Consider the following 16,043-nt stretch of genomic DNA (forward strand, 5'->3'; position numbering starts at 1 on the left):
CGTCATTCATGTGAAGATGTGAGGGTAGTTACCTGACATGCCTGGGAGGGTCAGTTTCCCTTGTTGTTTTAATCTCCAAGGCTGTGATTTAGACCTGTAGATTGGTCAAATGATGACTGTAGAATGTTATTGCAGTAGAGATATTAAATCTGTCAAGATTATTTTTATATCCTTAATTGAAAATTAAGTATAATTAAATGTGATTTTCCTTTTTAATTTTTTTTTAAGATTTCTCGAACTTTTTGAAAAAATAGAGCCTATTGGTGCAGGTGGTTTTGGGAATGTTTTCAAGGCAACATCAACGTGTGATAAGAAAACATATGCAATCAAACGAGTTGAATTCACAGAGTATGTACTGTATATTTAATTCTGCATTTTAGGACAACCTTAATCAAGATTTTAATACTTTATTTTCTCTCTTCCAACAATACTAGGAGCATTTAGGTGATTTTCATTATTAATTATCTATCCTTTCTAGTAAACTGTTCTCTTTATTTCCAAATGAAGCTGAAAGTGGTCCTGAACCTGTGTTAATTTTTTCATGTAATGGGTTAATTTCTGCTGGAGCTGTAAAAATGTAGGTGTGTTAAGTTCTCTTTTTCCTGAACACAGTAGTGCTCTGGTTGCTAATATTGCAAAATGTGTGTGAAGAAAACCTGATGATTATTAAAACATTGAAAGCAGCCCTCTTACTTTTGACAGACTACACAGAAAATTTCCATATCAGTAATTCAAAATAACTATAATTACAGAAAGTAGAAAAAAATCCATGTAATAGATTTTGTGGTTTGTAATTGGGAAATGTTTTATATCTGACCCATGTAGTCATTACTCTCATGCTGTGTTACTTGTCTTTTATAAATCTCAGAAAAAGATTATCTTAATTTTCTTTTTAAAGTAATTTTCTGTTACCTAGTGGAGTATTTTATCAGCAGTTGAAAAAATTATTTTTTTAGGTTATCTATTGAAAATGTTTTAAATTGTTGGAAATACTTGTCCCTTAAATTGTGTAATGTGTACATTTCTCTTTGGATTCTTGTGTTCTTTGCAAATACATGTTATTTTCATTAGTATTACTATCCTGAGAACTATACTGAAAACCTCCTACTGATTCTTTAAGTAAAAGCTGGTGCTCTGCTGGCGGGTTTGCAGCTACCTGCTTTTTCAGCTTTTTTTGAGTGGGGATTTAATTCCTAATGGGGTTAAAACACTTTTTGCACTTTGAATAACTCAGCAGATGAAAGAAAACCCATCAGATTTGTAACATCAGTTTTGACCTTTGAACTTATATGAAGGAGAATATTATGCTTTGTTTCTAAATTAATGTAAAACAATCTGTATCCTTTCACTTGATAGCATATCTTTTATTTAACTTTGTATTACCTTGTAATAGGGAAATAACTTTTTTTTTAATTCTTTCCCCCCCTCCTGATAGGAAAGTAGAGCGTGAAGCAGAAGGACTGGCAACACTTACACATGAGAACATAGTGCGCTATCATTCCAGCTGGAAAGGGGAGGACCATATGAAGTACTCAGACTCAAGGTAACTACATAATTATAGCTTGCTTTCTCAATCTTTTTTTCACATAGTGAGCTTCATGCTATTGGTAATTGGTTATCACTTATTTTACAAATAGAAATGCACACATGTGTAATCATACTGCTGAGGGAAAAGGTGCAGTACTTTCCAGCAGCAGGTTGTATGTCATTAAGTATATCTTCTTTTCCTTGATTAATAAGATACATTATATAATTTTATATTTCACTCCTCTCTCAATATATGGAACTTAATGAATTTGTAGAGGAGAGTAAGAATGCAGAACTCAAAATTTGGGGCAAGAATTAACAACAGAAAAAGTTGTCTGACAGTTGGCTACCAACTGATCAGAAGTTTCCTTTTTATAATAAGTACTGGTCAGCCAATAGCTATCATAGATTTAATTATTTCCCTAAGTTAGTATTTTAACCATGATGCCTGAAACAGTTTTGATTGTTTAGAAAAGGAATACAAAATGAAGTGCTCTTTAATTTAGAGGTACCCTTTTGACACTGAGACTTCTGGTAAAACAGTGGTGAGAGTTTTACTTGTAAGTTAGACTATTAACTTTTCCAAGCTTCTGTGGTAAGCTTTTTTTATTAGCTATGAATTCATACTCTTCAGAGAGGCTGCCACACTTACTTAGAGCAGTAAAATGGGGGAAAAAAGTCTCTCAAAACTGAACCATTAATATGTTGGAGCCTCAATATCATGTATATATTTTACATTAAACAGTTATTGGGTAAAAGAAAAAAAGCCCTCAAAGCCGAGGTCCCAGACTGGAATTTGTGCCCTGACCTGAAGACTACAGAGTCCTGAGCCATTTAATGCTTGTTCTTTCAGTGCTTCAAGCAGCTTTATTCAAGGGCACTTATCACACAGTGTACATAGGAAAAAAAAAATGCATACTTCTGTTTGTATTTTCCTTCCCCTCACTATCTCCAGCCTCAGCCGATCTTATGGGCTTCTCTGGAATGTGTGAGGCTGCCAGATGGGTGAATATATTTCATCTAGGATTCCAGTTCTCAGAAGGGTTTCTGTGACTAGCAGACCAATGTCAAAAATGGGCACTGCATTACCTTCTTGACAGGACAGAGTTGGAAAGAACATGACAGTTCTGGGCAGGATAGGAAGGCTGATGCTCTATCTCTTGAGCAGAATAGAGAACTCGTGTCAGGGTCTTGCACCAGTTCCTACAAGGCTAGACATGCTTCTAAGTATGAGGGAAATGGAACTTGGGCTTTCAGAAAACCATCAGTGTGAAACTAGAAAGCAAGCAAAACTTCAGAAATATTCCAGGAATATGTAGCAACTGAGCAGGGATTCTTTGGGTTGCAGTCATTATTTAAAAACAAATTGCTCTAGGATCTTTCTTAAAATTAAGGAACTTGCAGACTTTGTTTTGGGTAACTCTAAAAATAATTATTAGCAAAAAGGGCTTTTGAAGATGACTTGGGAGGAATTGTATCTTGCCAATTTCAATATGGTATGTAATTTTCTTTTGAAGCCAGAATTCAGACCAAAAAATTCTCTGTATTTTCATCCAAATGGAATTCTGTGAACAAGGGACATTGGAAAACTGGATTGCAAAAACTAGCAAAGACCGAAAGTATCATGAAATGGCACAAGACAAATTTTTACAAATAGTGAAAGGAGTGGAATATATTCATTCTGAAAAGTTAATTCATCGAGATCTCAAGGTATGTAGAATAGGTAAATAAAGAAAAAAATATCAAAAAGAAAAAGTTGAAGGTAGTATACTTACTGGAATTTCAGAGAATGTTAAATTGTTATAGTCTTTGCTTACTCTGTTATGTACCCTGACAGTGTGCTTCTTTGGATATTGCTAGTGATTGATTCTCTTTCATCAGCTGGCTGAACCTTATCCTAAAATCAGGTGAACTTGGAAGATCTCAGAATACAATAGTTTAAAGAATCAGTAGTGATCAGCTAACAGGCATTTTCAGTGTGTTACTGGGTCACAAGTCTGCCTATTGGAAAAAGAAAAGTTGAGTCTAGAAAGTGGTTCTTGCCATATTATAAAGGGATAGTTCATCCTAATACATGCTGTGTTTGATAACAACATGCTCTAGTTACTTTTGTCTTGTGTATGCATACAAATGTTTGAATGGTACAGTTTTGGATAGACTTTCAGTCTCTAGATGTGCACAATCATAAGAAGATTTTATTTCAGTATAAAGATTCTAAAGGACAAACCCTTCACAGCTTCAGGATGGAAGCTATAATGTTGCTTACAGAGTTTTAAATCACTCAGTGAAAAAAATTTAACTTACTTCTCTTTCCACACCATCAGTTTCTTAATGCTACTTTCTGGACAATCATCAGATTTTATGGGAAACACTTCTGTGGCTGATTATGCTTGATGATAAACCTTGGTCATTTGGTGATTTTTTTTTTCCTTCTTTTTATTTATATATACAAAAATAGCCTCAGAATATATTCCTATCACGTAATAAAATAAAAATAGGTGACTTTGGTCTTGTGACTTCTGTGGCATTTGAGACTCTGACTGAGAACAGAGGAACAAAATCGTATATGGCACCAGAACAGGTAATTATCCTGCTGTATTAGTGTCTCTGTAATTAGATATGCGCTATAAACTCAGCATTGGATGCTCTCAATCCTAATCTCAGTATTAAAGCAGGTTGCCTAAAATTCCCTGGTATGAGAGGATAACTGTACTCTGGAGAAAGCTTTATCACAAGCGTGGTAAAGTTTTTTGCTCTGTGTGAACATACAGTCTGACATTGCATGCTGTAAGGAATGCTCTTGTAAAAACAGGCTGCCAGACATATATTTAAATATGAATTTAGGGCCCCTGTTAATTGCGTAATTTGAGTTTCTCTGTTTGTTTCATTATTTGTCACAGGCCAATATTGGCGTGCTTTATTTGTATTAGGTCTGTAGAAATCGAATTTCAGGGTGTTCAGTGTGACATAATAGTCACTATTTAATAGGTTAACAACTAAGAATGATATTGAGTGGGGCCAGTCCTGTAGCCTTGGGGTGGAAGTTTCTGCTGACTTCAAATTTTGCTTTAAGAAGTGCTGCTCTCCAGTTGGATTTGATGTTTGTATTATTCTGTTCTAATCTTTCTAGAGTGGAGTCAAATATGGAAAAGAAGTAGATATTTATGCATTGGGATTAATTTGGTTTGAAATTCTTTCAGCAGTCACTTATCATGAAAAATCTAAGGTATGTAATCTTTAAATTTAAAAACTCGCACTGTTGTTATTTTGCCTTCCTGCTGGTATCACATATTGATAGTGTTCTAGAAGGAATCTCTTTATCTTGAACACTATCTCAATTTACATTTTTTCCTTGATTCATTTCCATAGAGCCTGTAAGTCCTCACACCTCAGTTGAAATGTCATGAGGGAAAGAAATACTACAGTTTATTTCACTCTGTCCTACTACACATACACTAAAGCCTGAGCATGCTAAAGAATAATGTCAAGCAAAAAAGGATGTCAAGTTTCTTACAAATCTTTTTCTTTGATCAGAAACTTAAAGGGAGTATTTTTCTAATTTTAGAAAATAAAAATTATGGATGGGTGAGTTTTGTCTCTGCCATGTTCGTCTTCACTGCACAGTGGAGCAAGAAGAGTTTCCACAAAATTAAAACCCTTGCAGTTTTCCAAAAGTGATTTGGAACACGTTACTTTAAGTGAAACAGATATTATTTAAAAAAGAAACTACATGTTACTTAAGCTTTTTAAAAAAAGATACCTTGTATGTGTTTTGAACTTTTTATGTGCAAACCTACATATTGGTAGGACAGTGATGGAGCTGGTGGGTATTTTGTCTGAAGTAACAGTAGTTGCACTCAGATTTTGAACACTGTTAATCAGATCCTTTTGCCAGTGAGAAGATCATACCAATGTGTCTGTTCAACTTGGCTCTCTCCAGCCACCTTGCAGTACTTCCTGAGATCTTCTGTTCCTGTTCACAGTTGACTGCAAATGCATGCACAGTTCCATGGTGTTTACAGTTGGAAAAGCATCATTTCCTTAAACTATAATAATTTTGTGCTCTGCAGGCAGGTGGGGAAGTTATATGGATGGAAAGTCCTAGGATGGTCTTCAGCTGCTCCATTAGATTAGAAAGAATTTCACTTAATGGAAGGTGATAAACTCTAGTGCTGGCAAGCCCTGCTGTAAGAACATGATGTAAAACTAAAGTTGATTATTCTGTGCTGAATAGCTGGTTGATGATTCCCAGCAGGTAGGGTCACAAGCCTAAAGCTACTACTAAAGAGTAAGGAAAAAACTCAAAGTTTTTGGGAGCTGTTGTTTTACTGGATAGTGGTTGTAAAGGGCTTGCTACACCAGGCTTATAAGAATAGCTGATGATTCAGGATACACAGCTAAGTCCAAGAACATGACTGTCATCTTTAGGCAGACATTACACTAGTTAACAGCTAATGAATTAAGCAGATTGATCTGTTTACCCAGAAAGCCACTTGCCAAATCTCAGAATGATCACAGGAATAGGTGAAGTTGGAAGGAGCTACTGGAGGTCATCTAGTCCAACCTATCTCCTCAAGCAGGGTTCCCTAGAGCACGTTACTTGGACTTCTGTCCAGTGTATGTCCAGTCAGGGACATTCCTCGACTTCTCTGGTCAATCTGTTCCAGTGCTCAGTCACCCACACAGTAAAGTTCTTCCTCATGTTCAGGTGGAACTCTTTGTGCATCAGTTTCTGCCCGTTGCCTCCTGTCCTATTGCTCAGCACCACTGAGCAGAGCCTGGCTCCATCCTCCTGGCATCTCCCTTCAGATACTCACAGACATTGATGAGTTCCCCCCTCAGTGCCTCTTCTCGAGGCTGAACAGGCCCAGCTCCCTCAGCCTTTCCTCATTAGAGAGATGCTCCAGTGCCTCAATCATCTTTGCTACCCTCCACTGGAGCCACTCCAGGGGCTCCATGTCTCTCTTGTCCTGAGGAGCCCAGGACTGGACTCAGCACTCCAGATGTGCCTCACCAGGGCTGGGCAGAGGGGCAGGATGACCTCCCTGGACCTGCTGGCACTGCTCTTCCTAATGCATCTCAGGATTCCATTGGCCTTCTTGGCCACAAGGTCACACTGCTGGCTCATGGATGGCTTGTTGCTCACCAGGACCCCCAGGTCCTTCTCCACAAAGCTGCTTTCCAGCAGTCAGCCCCCAGCCTGTGCTGGTGCCCAGGGTTATTTCTGCCCAGGTGCAGGATCCTGCATTTCTTTTTGTGGAATTTCAGAAGGTTCCTCCCTGCCCATCTCTCCAGCCTGCTGAAGTCCTCCCAAAGGGCTGTGCAGCACTCTGGGGTATCGGCCACTCCTCCCAACTTTGTGTCATCAGTGAACCTGCTGAGGAGGCATCTGCCCCTTCATCCAGGTCATTGATGAACAAGTTTAAGCAATATTTGGCTCAGTACTGAAGCTAGGAGGAACAGCACTGGTGACAGGCCTCCAACTAGACTCTGTGCTGCTGAATGTGACCCTCTGGGACCTGCTGTTCAGCCAGTTCTCAGTCCACCTCACCAGCCATTTGTCCAGCTGGCTCTTCCTGAGCTTGCCCATCAGGATGTTGTGAGAGACAGTGTCATATAGAAAAAAAATTGTTAACCAAATGCATTTCTAAAGCATGTAATGACAAATATTCTGTTAGTTGCTTTAAAGTCCATGTAGCATTTTATGCAATGACACAGAAATATGTGTGTGGTACTGAATATGATTAAAAGGAGGAAGCACACCTACTTGGCTTACAAACAGAAATTCAGTTGTCTTGCTTTTTTCTTTTCTTATAATGTCATTAGACAATATAAATCCATTACTTTTAAATTAAGGAAAGAAAGATAATGGTTCTGAAATAGAGGACAATTGAAACAAACATGTCATTCTTGTGTGTGAAGTTTTTAAGTTTAGAATTGGATAACAGTTGATGAAAAGGCCATAAAACCAAACCAAAGCACAACTAAATGAAAAAAGCCCCAAACTGTTTGCCGTTACCTTTTGAAGCCTTACATTTCCTGTAGATTTGTGTTTTCCCAACTACTTCAGTAAATTATATGGGTCATAAGGTGGAGATACAAAACATAACAAATGAAAGCATACCAAAACTATTCTCTTCTATTAATTTCAGGTATGGTCTTCTGTAAGAACAGGTGACTTTCCACAGGATTTCAACAACCGATTTCCAACAGAGGTATGGGATTTTAATATACTTTTTGGGTACTGTATTAACTTAAAAAAAAACTATTGACATTTAACTTTTTTGCAGGCACCCATAATCAAAAAGATGCTTTCAACGGACCCTTCAGGAAGAATCACTATATCTCATTTACTTGACCTTGTTAAGTCTGTTGATAAAGAGAAGGCACTTAGAAATTATTCTCATTAAATGTCCTTTCACACTGTGTTTAAATCCAGAGTTTGATGAATTTATTACAGTTGATGAAATGACAGCAAATGTTAGAAGCAAGACTTGGGGTGTGTCTTTTCCTTGGCCACATCACCATTCATGTCTGCCAGCTGCAACCAGGACAGGGCACTTCTGCAAGAAATCACATGCAATTTTTACCTGGAAACATAGGTTGTGGATGAGCTGGACTGCTTTGTACAATAAGAACCTGGTCCTTTCCCCTCAAAGATCATGTTGATGTGCTAAAATGCTAACCAGGTTGTAGCAAATCCCTGCATGTGTTGCATCCATTATCCCTTACTATCTATTGCTTTCCATGGAAGAACAGCTGTCTGGTGGTATGTGACTCAAACCTTTCGTATTTGTTCAGTGATATTGTTAATAATTACTGCAATGCTCCCATTAGTACCAAGACTAGTTTTGGCAGAAAAGATACTAGGAATAGGTGCATGTTATTCTTCACTTAATTTCAGTACTTTCTTATCTCTTCACAGCTGCTGCTGACCTAGCACCTTCAGTGCTCTAGAATTTAAACTTGTAAAATAAGGATTTCTCACCAATTGAAATGTTAAACACTTTGCTTCTAGGAAATCTAATTTAGAACAAATCTCAATTTTTGAAAACTTTAGGTTTTTATGGTTGTCTTTTTTGGAAAGGAACATTCAAGGTGCTATTAATATAGGAAAATTCTCCAATTGCCTCAGTAGTAACCATTTGAAATCCTAGGCTGAGAGAGCACTTTAAACATGCCACTTTAATCATTGCCTGAACCTGAAATACTCTGTGTGGTGTGGGGGAGCAGGGTGAAAAGACAGGCACATTGGACCTTCAGGTGTGTTTGTCTTTGAGCTCTATCTTGTCAAACTATTCATTGATGTGGGGTCAACATAAATCCATAAGGGCAAATGAGCAGAGATTTCTAAGCAAAAAAATAGGTAATATGTGAAGTACTGTATGCTTTTTCTGAAATGTTAAATGGGTTAAAAGTGGGTGACTGCTCTAAAAGAAATAATGCAAATGAAGATATTTATATTCTTAGGAAAATTACTGATGTTCTGGTGCAAGTATTTGTTGCTAAATAAAAATGTAATTTTGTAAGGCCTTGCACTGCTTTCTTTTTTTCTCTTTATCATGAATGACATATACAGAATCATAGAATGGTTTGGGTTGGAAGGGACCTTAAAGATCATCCAGTTTCAACCCCCCTGCCCTGGGCCAGAGACACTTTTCAGTAGATTACATTGCTCAAGATCTTGTTCAACCTGGCCTTAAACACTGCCAGCTTCTCTAGAAAACCTGTTCGGTGCTTCATCACCTTCCCAGTAAAGGATTCTTACTAATATCTTATCTCAACCTTTCACTTCAAAGCCATTCCCCCTTGTCCTGTCACTACATGCCCTTAGAAAAAGTCCCCTTCCAGTTCTCTTGGCAGCCTCCTTTAGGCACTGAAAGGCTGCTCTAAGGTCTCCACGGAGCCTTCTCTTTTCCAGGCTGAACAACTCCAACTCAAGCAACTTCATTTGCCAGTTCCCTTGGGACCAGTGGACGCATGTCAGCAGGTCCCATGGACTTGTGCCACCTCTAGGTTCTTTAGATTTTCTTGAATCTGATCTTCTCCTTGACATCCCTGGCCAGATTGAATTCCATCAGGGCTTTATGCTTCCCTAACCTTATCCTTGACTGGAATTCATAAAGTATTTCACTATGCTAGACTAATTAGTATTTCTTTGCAGCAGTCAAGATCGGTGAGAAATTATATATCCTTACAGACAAAATACTACTATTTCTGCTTTCTCTTTAATCTGTTGGGATAAAATTAACATATAGCTGGACTTGATGATCTTAGAGGTCTGTTCCAACCTAAACAATTCTATGAAACTATTCATAATATGAAAATGGATATGTACAATCTCTTGGCTGCATTTCCTTTACAGTTTTCAAACAGAGCAAAGTAGTATCATTACCTTCTTGCTGTTAAGTAATACTGAGTTTGTTCAAGTAGTTTGTGATATATTATCTCTGCATAGTATTTCTATACTTCAGCATTAACTTTTTATAAATGGCTAGTTATAGTAGCGACTGCTGTTAGCTAAAAACAAAAGATCTATTAAAATGTATTTTTATGTAAAAAAATGAAAACCCACCATCATGGTCTAGTTCTATTTAATTATGGAAAATATGCACCTTTATATACAACAGAATATTGGTTCAAGTAACATCACTGTCACGTTTCACAAGCTTTTTTTTCCCCACCAAGTTTAAGATAGTAAGCAAAACCAGTCTAGTATTTAGGCATCTCTGTAAAGATGAAAAAACCCAGTTTGTTGCATAATGTGTTAAAGTGATTGGCCAATATTTATGCCTTTACTCATACTTGAATTGTATTACCATTTGGGCAGCGCATAAATAAAGATGTGAAAGACTCAACCAACCTCTCAATTATGTTAGTTCAATTACAAATACCAAGTTTTAATTCCTATTAAATTGTGCATCAAACAGAAAATATTAATTGAGCTTGTCAACTTAAACTCTTCTTCTGCATACTTTGGTATGAATTCTTGAGTACAGGACAGCTCCAAGCCTTTTAAAAGATACTATGAATTATACATACTTATTTAGGGCTTCTTCCTTTAGACTGGCTTTAGTCATGATCTGCAGCACTGTCTCCAGGACAGTTTGAAGATAAATCTTCAGAGTCTACAGGATAAGCAGGAAAAAAGTGAGTAGATGCAGCTCAGGGAAAGAAAAAATGGTTGCTAGAAATATTTCTAGAATCCATGTAGAACAGATTAAATAGAATTCAAGTTTTACCAGTTAGTAACTCTCAAATTTGTTTTAAAAGAAGCAAACGCAAATTCTACTTTCTTTGGTGTTGTGGAACTGGATGGTGTTCTAATTGTTTCAGAAACACCTGCCCGTTTTTGCAGCTTTTTATGATATTGGTTTTAATATCTGAATTGTGTTTTCTCAAAACTAATTAAATTTTAATATAAATTCCAAAAAAATTTCAGTATGGTTTGCTGTGTTTTGTTGTGTATGGGGTTTTTTGTTTGTTTGCTTTTGGTTTTTCTGCATATAAAACTAAAAATTGGCTAACAATAACAATATGTACAAAGCTTTGTGCAAAAACCAGCAGCCTGGAAGGTAAATTTGCTATGTAGATTTGGAAGCTGCAGTAAGAGAAAAAACAAGGATATATATTCTACAGCTGGAGTCTAGCTGCACAAGCAAAATAAAGCACCTACAAAAGCTTGGTTCACTCTCACCTTCATAGGTTGTTCCACACCAGATGCAATAGAAGTGCTCCTCTCTCAAATAGGCTGTCAGGATGTGTAGCTTTTCTGATACCTAGAGATACGTACAGGTATGTTATGACCTGGGCCTCACATGACATAAACCACTTTGAGCTACTGGTTTGCTAAAATAAAGTGTTTAACCTGATACTATGGAAAAGCTACACAACACTGTAGCTCAGTAAGACGTGAAGTTTCCCACATTTGTAGAAGAGTGCGCAGAATTCATGATCTCTGGAAAGTTAATGGCTGTTGTTTGCTTATCCTTCTTTCCAGCTAAGAAACCTGCACTGAAGAGAGAGAGCTAAAAATATTACTTAGCTACCTGATTTCATGTATATGGTATTTTCTGTGGATTTTTTCACACCTAATCTCTTCCAATCAAACACATAAGGCTAACAACAGCAATGTAATCTAGTTCTTAAAAATATGTATTTCCAATGTCCATCTTGAGATAACCTGTGAAGCATTTTCAGAAATTAGTGACTCTAAACTTTCAACCAAAATCAAAACTCAAAAGTAAATAACTGATCTTGCGTATCTTGGCTAAGGAACAAAAATGTTTAAAATTTAATTTCTAGACTAATTTTTTCAAAGATCAGCCTCAAAACAGATGAGCAATAAATCAGTGGCTTAATGTTTTATATTTTATCTTGTAACTGCTATAAAAGTCACTACTCTAGGATTGCAAAGAGGCCCTTTACTACAGTGTGGGAAACATGTATACATACATCCTTCATACATGTATGTATATATACATACTGTTTCAAGGAATATTAAATTTAATTTTGAATTGAGCAATTAATTCAGTTGAAGAGCTTACACTTACACTTAAGTCTGCACCTGTGCATTCATCTTCCTTGTCTTCCTCATCCTTTCTGTCTTCCTCTTCAGGTTCTATCCAAAACCAAGTCTCCTTGGGAATATCAATATCCTTAAATAACAAGGGATTTAAATGGAAGTTATCTGTCTTTTTAAGTTTTCTTGTAAGATGCTGGATAAAACTAATTTCTAGGAAGTGAGCTCATATATATACATGTATATATATTGGATGTATAGTATAACCAAGAATTACTAAAGCTGTAGGTAAGAACAGCAGTCAACTTTTTTCACTTTTTTTTTTTTAAACAACGGAATGCATGCCAATGCTAACACCTAGTTTTATTTCATCTATATTTGGTATGTGTAAGGCTACAAAGCAACATAATCTCACACCAAGCAGATACCCTTGTTTATCAGTAAGACATGCCCCAAGTTATTTTATCAATAGATCACACAGTGCTTCCTAATTCACCTCAGGTGAAATTAAAGGAAGAAAAGTAAACAAGGATGATGTAAGCTTAATTCAGCTGACTGTATTTGAAGCAAACTAAGTAATATTGAACAATCTCAGCAGAACTTGTGAGGTGGTATTAACTTCTACCTGGTTAATAGAGAAAGAAGAAAACCTTTAAGTTTTCCAGTGGCAAAAATTCATAGTAGTTCACTGCTATTACCCATGTTATTCCTTTCAAGTGGAAGGTACTTAGTTTTGTGGGTTTTTTGGTGGGTGTTTTTTTTTGTTTTTTTTTTATTTTAATGCTACTTTGGTGAATCTGCTGATTCCCTCAATGATGGTCCCCATTCTTGGAGATACTACAGATCTGCTTGGTCCTGGAGAACCTGCTTTAAGTGACTCCACTTGAGGACAAAGGCTGAACATGATGATTTCGCAATGTCAATCACTGTGTGATGATGTTGCTCCCTCACTTGAAGCAAACAGCACCATTATAAAGGATGGCCTGATACTGGCTACTGGAAAATATGCAAACAGCTCAGAAGTAACCACAAGAATGCAGAAGCAAAACCACAGGTCCTCACATAAGTTACCATGAGGTTGTTGTGTACCTTCAACTATCTTAATGGTACAAACATAGACTTTGAAATATTTTAAGAGGACTTGAAATGTTGCCAAACATCAAGACTTAAGCTAGTTACCCCAAAATTTTAGAGAACTTCCCAGAACTGAACTATTACATTGCAGCCTGTCTCTCTAACCTCTTAAGTCTTCCTTCTAACTCCCCAGAAAATCCCCCAGGTCTCACTTTTTGTGTATCTAATTGCTGGCAGGCCCTCTGGCTTTTTCGCAGGTCCCCTTCCATCTTACGTTCTTCTTGTTTGGTTTTGAATCTTATTCTGTTAAGAACAAGCAGAGGTAAATAAGCAGGCAGACACACAGTGAAAGATGCATTACGGTCCACAGCTTTAAAAAACTTGAAAATCTAAGATTCCATTCCTACTAATTTTCTCAGACCTGAAAAACAATGAAGTTAAGAAGTCATTCTGACATTATTTCTGTGGGAGCATATTTGTATTTCTTGGGAATTATACCTTCAAGATACTTTTTTTGACCACACTACACTGTTTCTTCATTAGGTTTTCCTAAGACATTAAAAAGTGGTTCACTAAACATCTGCAAAAGCTACAGCCTTTGCTCAGCTTCTCTTCTCCATATATTACAAGCAAATCAGGAGAAAACCAAACCAATACAATCTTTAAAAATGTACCAACTTTTAAAACCATTGTACCAACAGTGCTTAGGAATATCTGTGGATTTTATATTTCAAAATACATGTTTCTCCAATTAAAAAAGCTGCATATGACTTGAGAAAAGTTAGTATGTATATTGTTTGCATTATTAACAAATACAAAACTAAATGGTGCAGCATATGCTTTTAGCATTACAGTGTTCATCTACTTTTGGACTGAGAAACAATTACTCTGTATGGTAACTCTCACCCTTCATTCAAAACATTCAAAAATACTAGCACATTAAAAGAATAACCAAACATAAAACAGAAAGAACTGCTATTTAGACATTCCTTGGAATATCAGTTGTATGACTTCACCTGAACTGATCTGCAGCTTGTTCATTTGCTTGTTTTTTCATATGGAGTTTTTGTCTATAGTTTTCCAGTTTTTCTTCAGCTTTTCGCTTTTTTAATTCCTCGTGACCAAGCCCACTTCTGCCTATGTGAGTTCAAAAGATGAATGTAAGCAGTTGAGAAGCTCTGGTACCAAAGTAAATAAATCAGAAAGCACCACAAACCTGTTTTTATGTTTAGAGGAATAGGTTCAACAATGCCTTCTCCTGTGAGAGAAAAAAAGAGTCAATTTAAAAACCTGAGTTTTTCTCAAACAATTATTTGTGCAGTATATTCAAGTAGGCAAGGTGTTTTTGCTGTTATTGTGATTTTTTTGCTTAGAAGTTGAAAACTTCCCAATCAGTATACATTTAGTGCACTACAAATGATACAGCTGTACGGAAACTCCCTCTCTTTTTTGGCTTGTCTGCTGGAATCCTATGTACTTTTTTGTGACAGGACCAAATTGAAAGAAAAGGTGTTGATGTGACAGGTGTAAGGTGCCTGTGATGAAGACTGCTTTGTTACTGCCTTCTGGAGCCTTTTCATTCTGCAATCTCATAACAATGATGAAGAATAAAAAGAATCTGTCTGGGCCAGTTCATTGTGATTGTCTGCCAGAGATGCTGAACTGGCACAGCAGTTATTGATTCCTTGTTTTACTGATTTTTCTTCATTTATTAAGGCTTCATAAAGGTAGGCCAGTGTGCACTGTTTCTTTTTCAAAATCCAGCTATAAATTTCAAGAGGGTCTGATGGTTTTTTGAATACTATTAGCTTTGCAAAACCATCAAAACATCCTTAATGCAATTCCTGTAGGTATGTATGTACGCAAGTGCACTTATTGAGCTGCAAGTGCTGCTCTTCCCGTGCATCCCTGAATACTCTGTACTATTTTTACTTCAGTTTAAGGATTTACTCTCATATTTTATTCTGTCACAGCACCTTCACAGTTCTGTAACGCTATGGCTCTCCAAGAGGCACTTATTGACCCGTCAACAAATGAAGTGAGAGTTTCAGTCTGTAAAATATTAAGGTATGACTGGATATAGATATGCACTTCCAGAGAGTGACAAACTTACCACTTTTGCCAAGGGCCTGGCCGCTCTTGTAGCCCATCTTCTGGAGCAAAGCAAAGCCTTTGTTCTCATTGCCCAATGCACTTTTCAGTACCAAGTCACGTCTCTCTTTTTCTTCTTCTTTTATGCTTTTTTGTCTGTTCTTCTCATTGGCTTCTTTTTGCTTTTCTTCTTTCTGAATAGCTTCCTTTACCCGCCTCACCATGGGCAAGCCTGGCCTGACATCCTGCCTGTGAGTTAGTAACTCCAGTAAATATTAGCGTGGGTTTTTTTAACAGGTTTACAATCACTTAAGAGGGGTAAAAAAAAAAAAAAAAGAACCACCTACTTACTTAATAAATAAATCGGACATATAGTCTTCTTCTTCTTCTCCCTCCATTTCTTACCACGCCTCTATGCCGACGCTTCGCCTACGGACACCGTCAGTGCGTGTTACCGAGCATTTTATTTCTCTGTGCGTCCCCTGCGAGTTGGGGGACGGAGGGGCCGAGGGACGAAAACACCTGAACCCTCCGGGCCGGGCTGGGCTGGGCTGCTCCCTGCCAGCCCCGGGGCACCCGCGCCCGCCCCCAAGGCCACAGCGCGACTTTCCGGGCTCCGCTACCGCCGACCACGGGCGGCCGCGACGCCGCTCCACGCCCCGGAGCCCCCGCGAGCTGCAGCCAAGCGCCAGGAGCAGGGAGAACCGCGGGAGCAGCCCGGGAGCCGCGCACCCACCGGGCCCGACCCGGCCCGGCCGCTCCGCGGCGCCTGCGCGGGGCCGCCCCCGCCCGCCGGCGCCTGCGCCTCTCCCGCTTCCTGCTGCGCGGC

The 16,043-nt window shown here is 37.9% G+C and overlaps 2 protein-coding genes across 6 annotated transcripts in view; one reads left to right on the top strand and one right to left on the bottom strand.

Moving 5' to 3' along the window:
• EIF2AK2 (eukaryotic translation initiation factor 2 alpha kinase 2) overlaps positions 1–9,062 on the top strand; it is a 117,557-nt gene extending 108,495 nt beyond the window's left edge. For 4 of the 5 annotated variants that reach the window (XM_053937436.1, XM_053937439.1, XM_053937438.1 and 1 more), the window contains 7 exons: positions 229–348; positions 1,436–1,543; positions 3,045–3,237; positions 3,986–4,108; positions 4,658–4,753; positions 7,680–7,742; positions 7,818–9,062. In XM_053937436.1, coding sequence (XP_053793411.1) covers positions 229–348; positions 1,436–1,543; positions 3,045–3,237; positions 3,986–4,108; positions 4,658–4,753; positions 7,680–7,742; positions 7,818–7,937 — 823 coding nt within the window. In that variant the 3' untranslated portion in view covers positions 7,938–9,062. The remainder of the gene's footprint in view (positions 1–228; positions 349–1,435; positions 1,544–3,044; positions 3,238–3,985; positions 4,109–4,657; positions 4,754–7,679; positions 7,743–7,817) is intronic. The other variant, XM_053937440.1, reaches the window with a different exon arrangement.
• GPATCH11 (G-patch domain containing 11) lies at positions 7,956–15,987 on the bottom strand. The gene is made up of 9 exons (XM_053937446.1): positions 15,566–15,987; positions 15,237–15,463; positions 14,340–14,381; positions 14,140–14,260; positions 13,336–13,426; positions 12,081–12,185; positions 11,225–11,306; positions 10,570–10,655; positions 7,956–8,090 (listed from the first exon to the last, which is right to left on the bottom strand). Exons 1-8 carry the CDS (start codon positions 15,610–15,612, stop codon positions 10,600–10,602), a joined length of 771 nt encoding a protein of 256 aa, XP_053793421.1. The 5' UTR covers positions 15,613–15,987; the 3' UTR covers positions 7,956–8,090; positions 10,570–10,599.
• Between the last annotated feature and the right edge of the window lie 56 nt (positions 15,988–16,043).

Source organism: Vidua chalybeata, chromosome 3 (genome assembly GCF_026979565.1).
Source record: "Vidua chalybeata isolate OUT-0048 chromosome 3, bVidCha1 merged haplotype, whole genome shotgun sequence".
Taxonomy (NCBI): domain Eukaryota; kingdom Metazoa; phylum Chordata; class Aves; order Passeriformes; family Viduidae; genus Vidua; species Vidua chalybeata.

Bases quoted from the DNA above. Each gene is read 5' to 3' on its own strand.
- GPATCH11 (XM_053937446.1), bottom strand. From the start codon at position 15,612: ATGGAGGGAGAAGAAGAAGAAGACTATATGTCCGATTTATTTATTAA. The intron at 15,464-15,565 runs GTAAGTAGGTGG...ACTAACTCACAG, and splicing joins ATGTCCGATTTATTTATTAA to GCAGGATGTCAGGCCAGGCT. The intron at 12,186-13,335 runs GTGAGACCTGGG...TTGTTATTTAAG, and splicing joins AGCAATTAGATACACAAAAA to GATATTGATATTCCCAAGGA.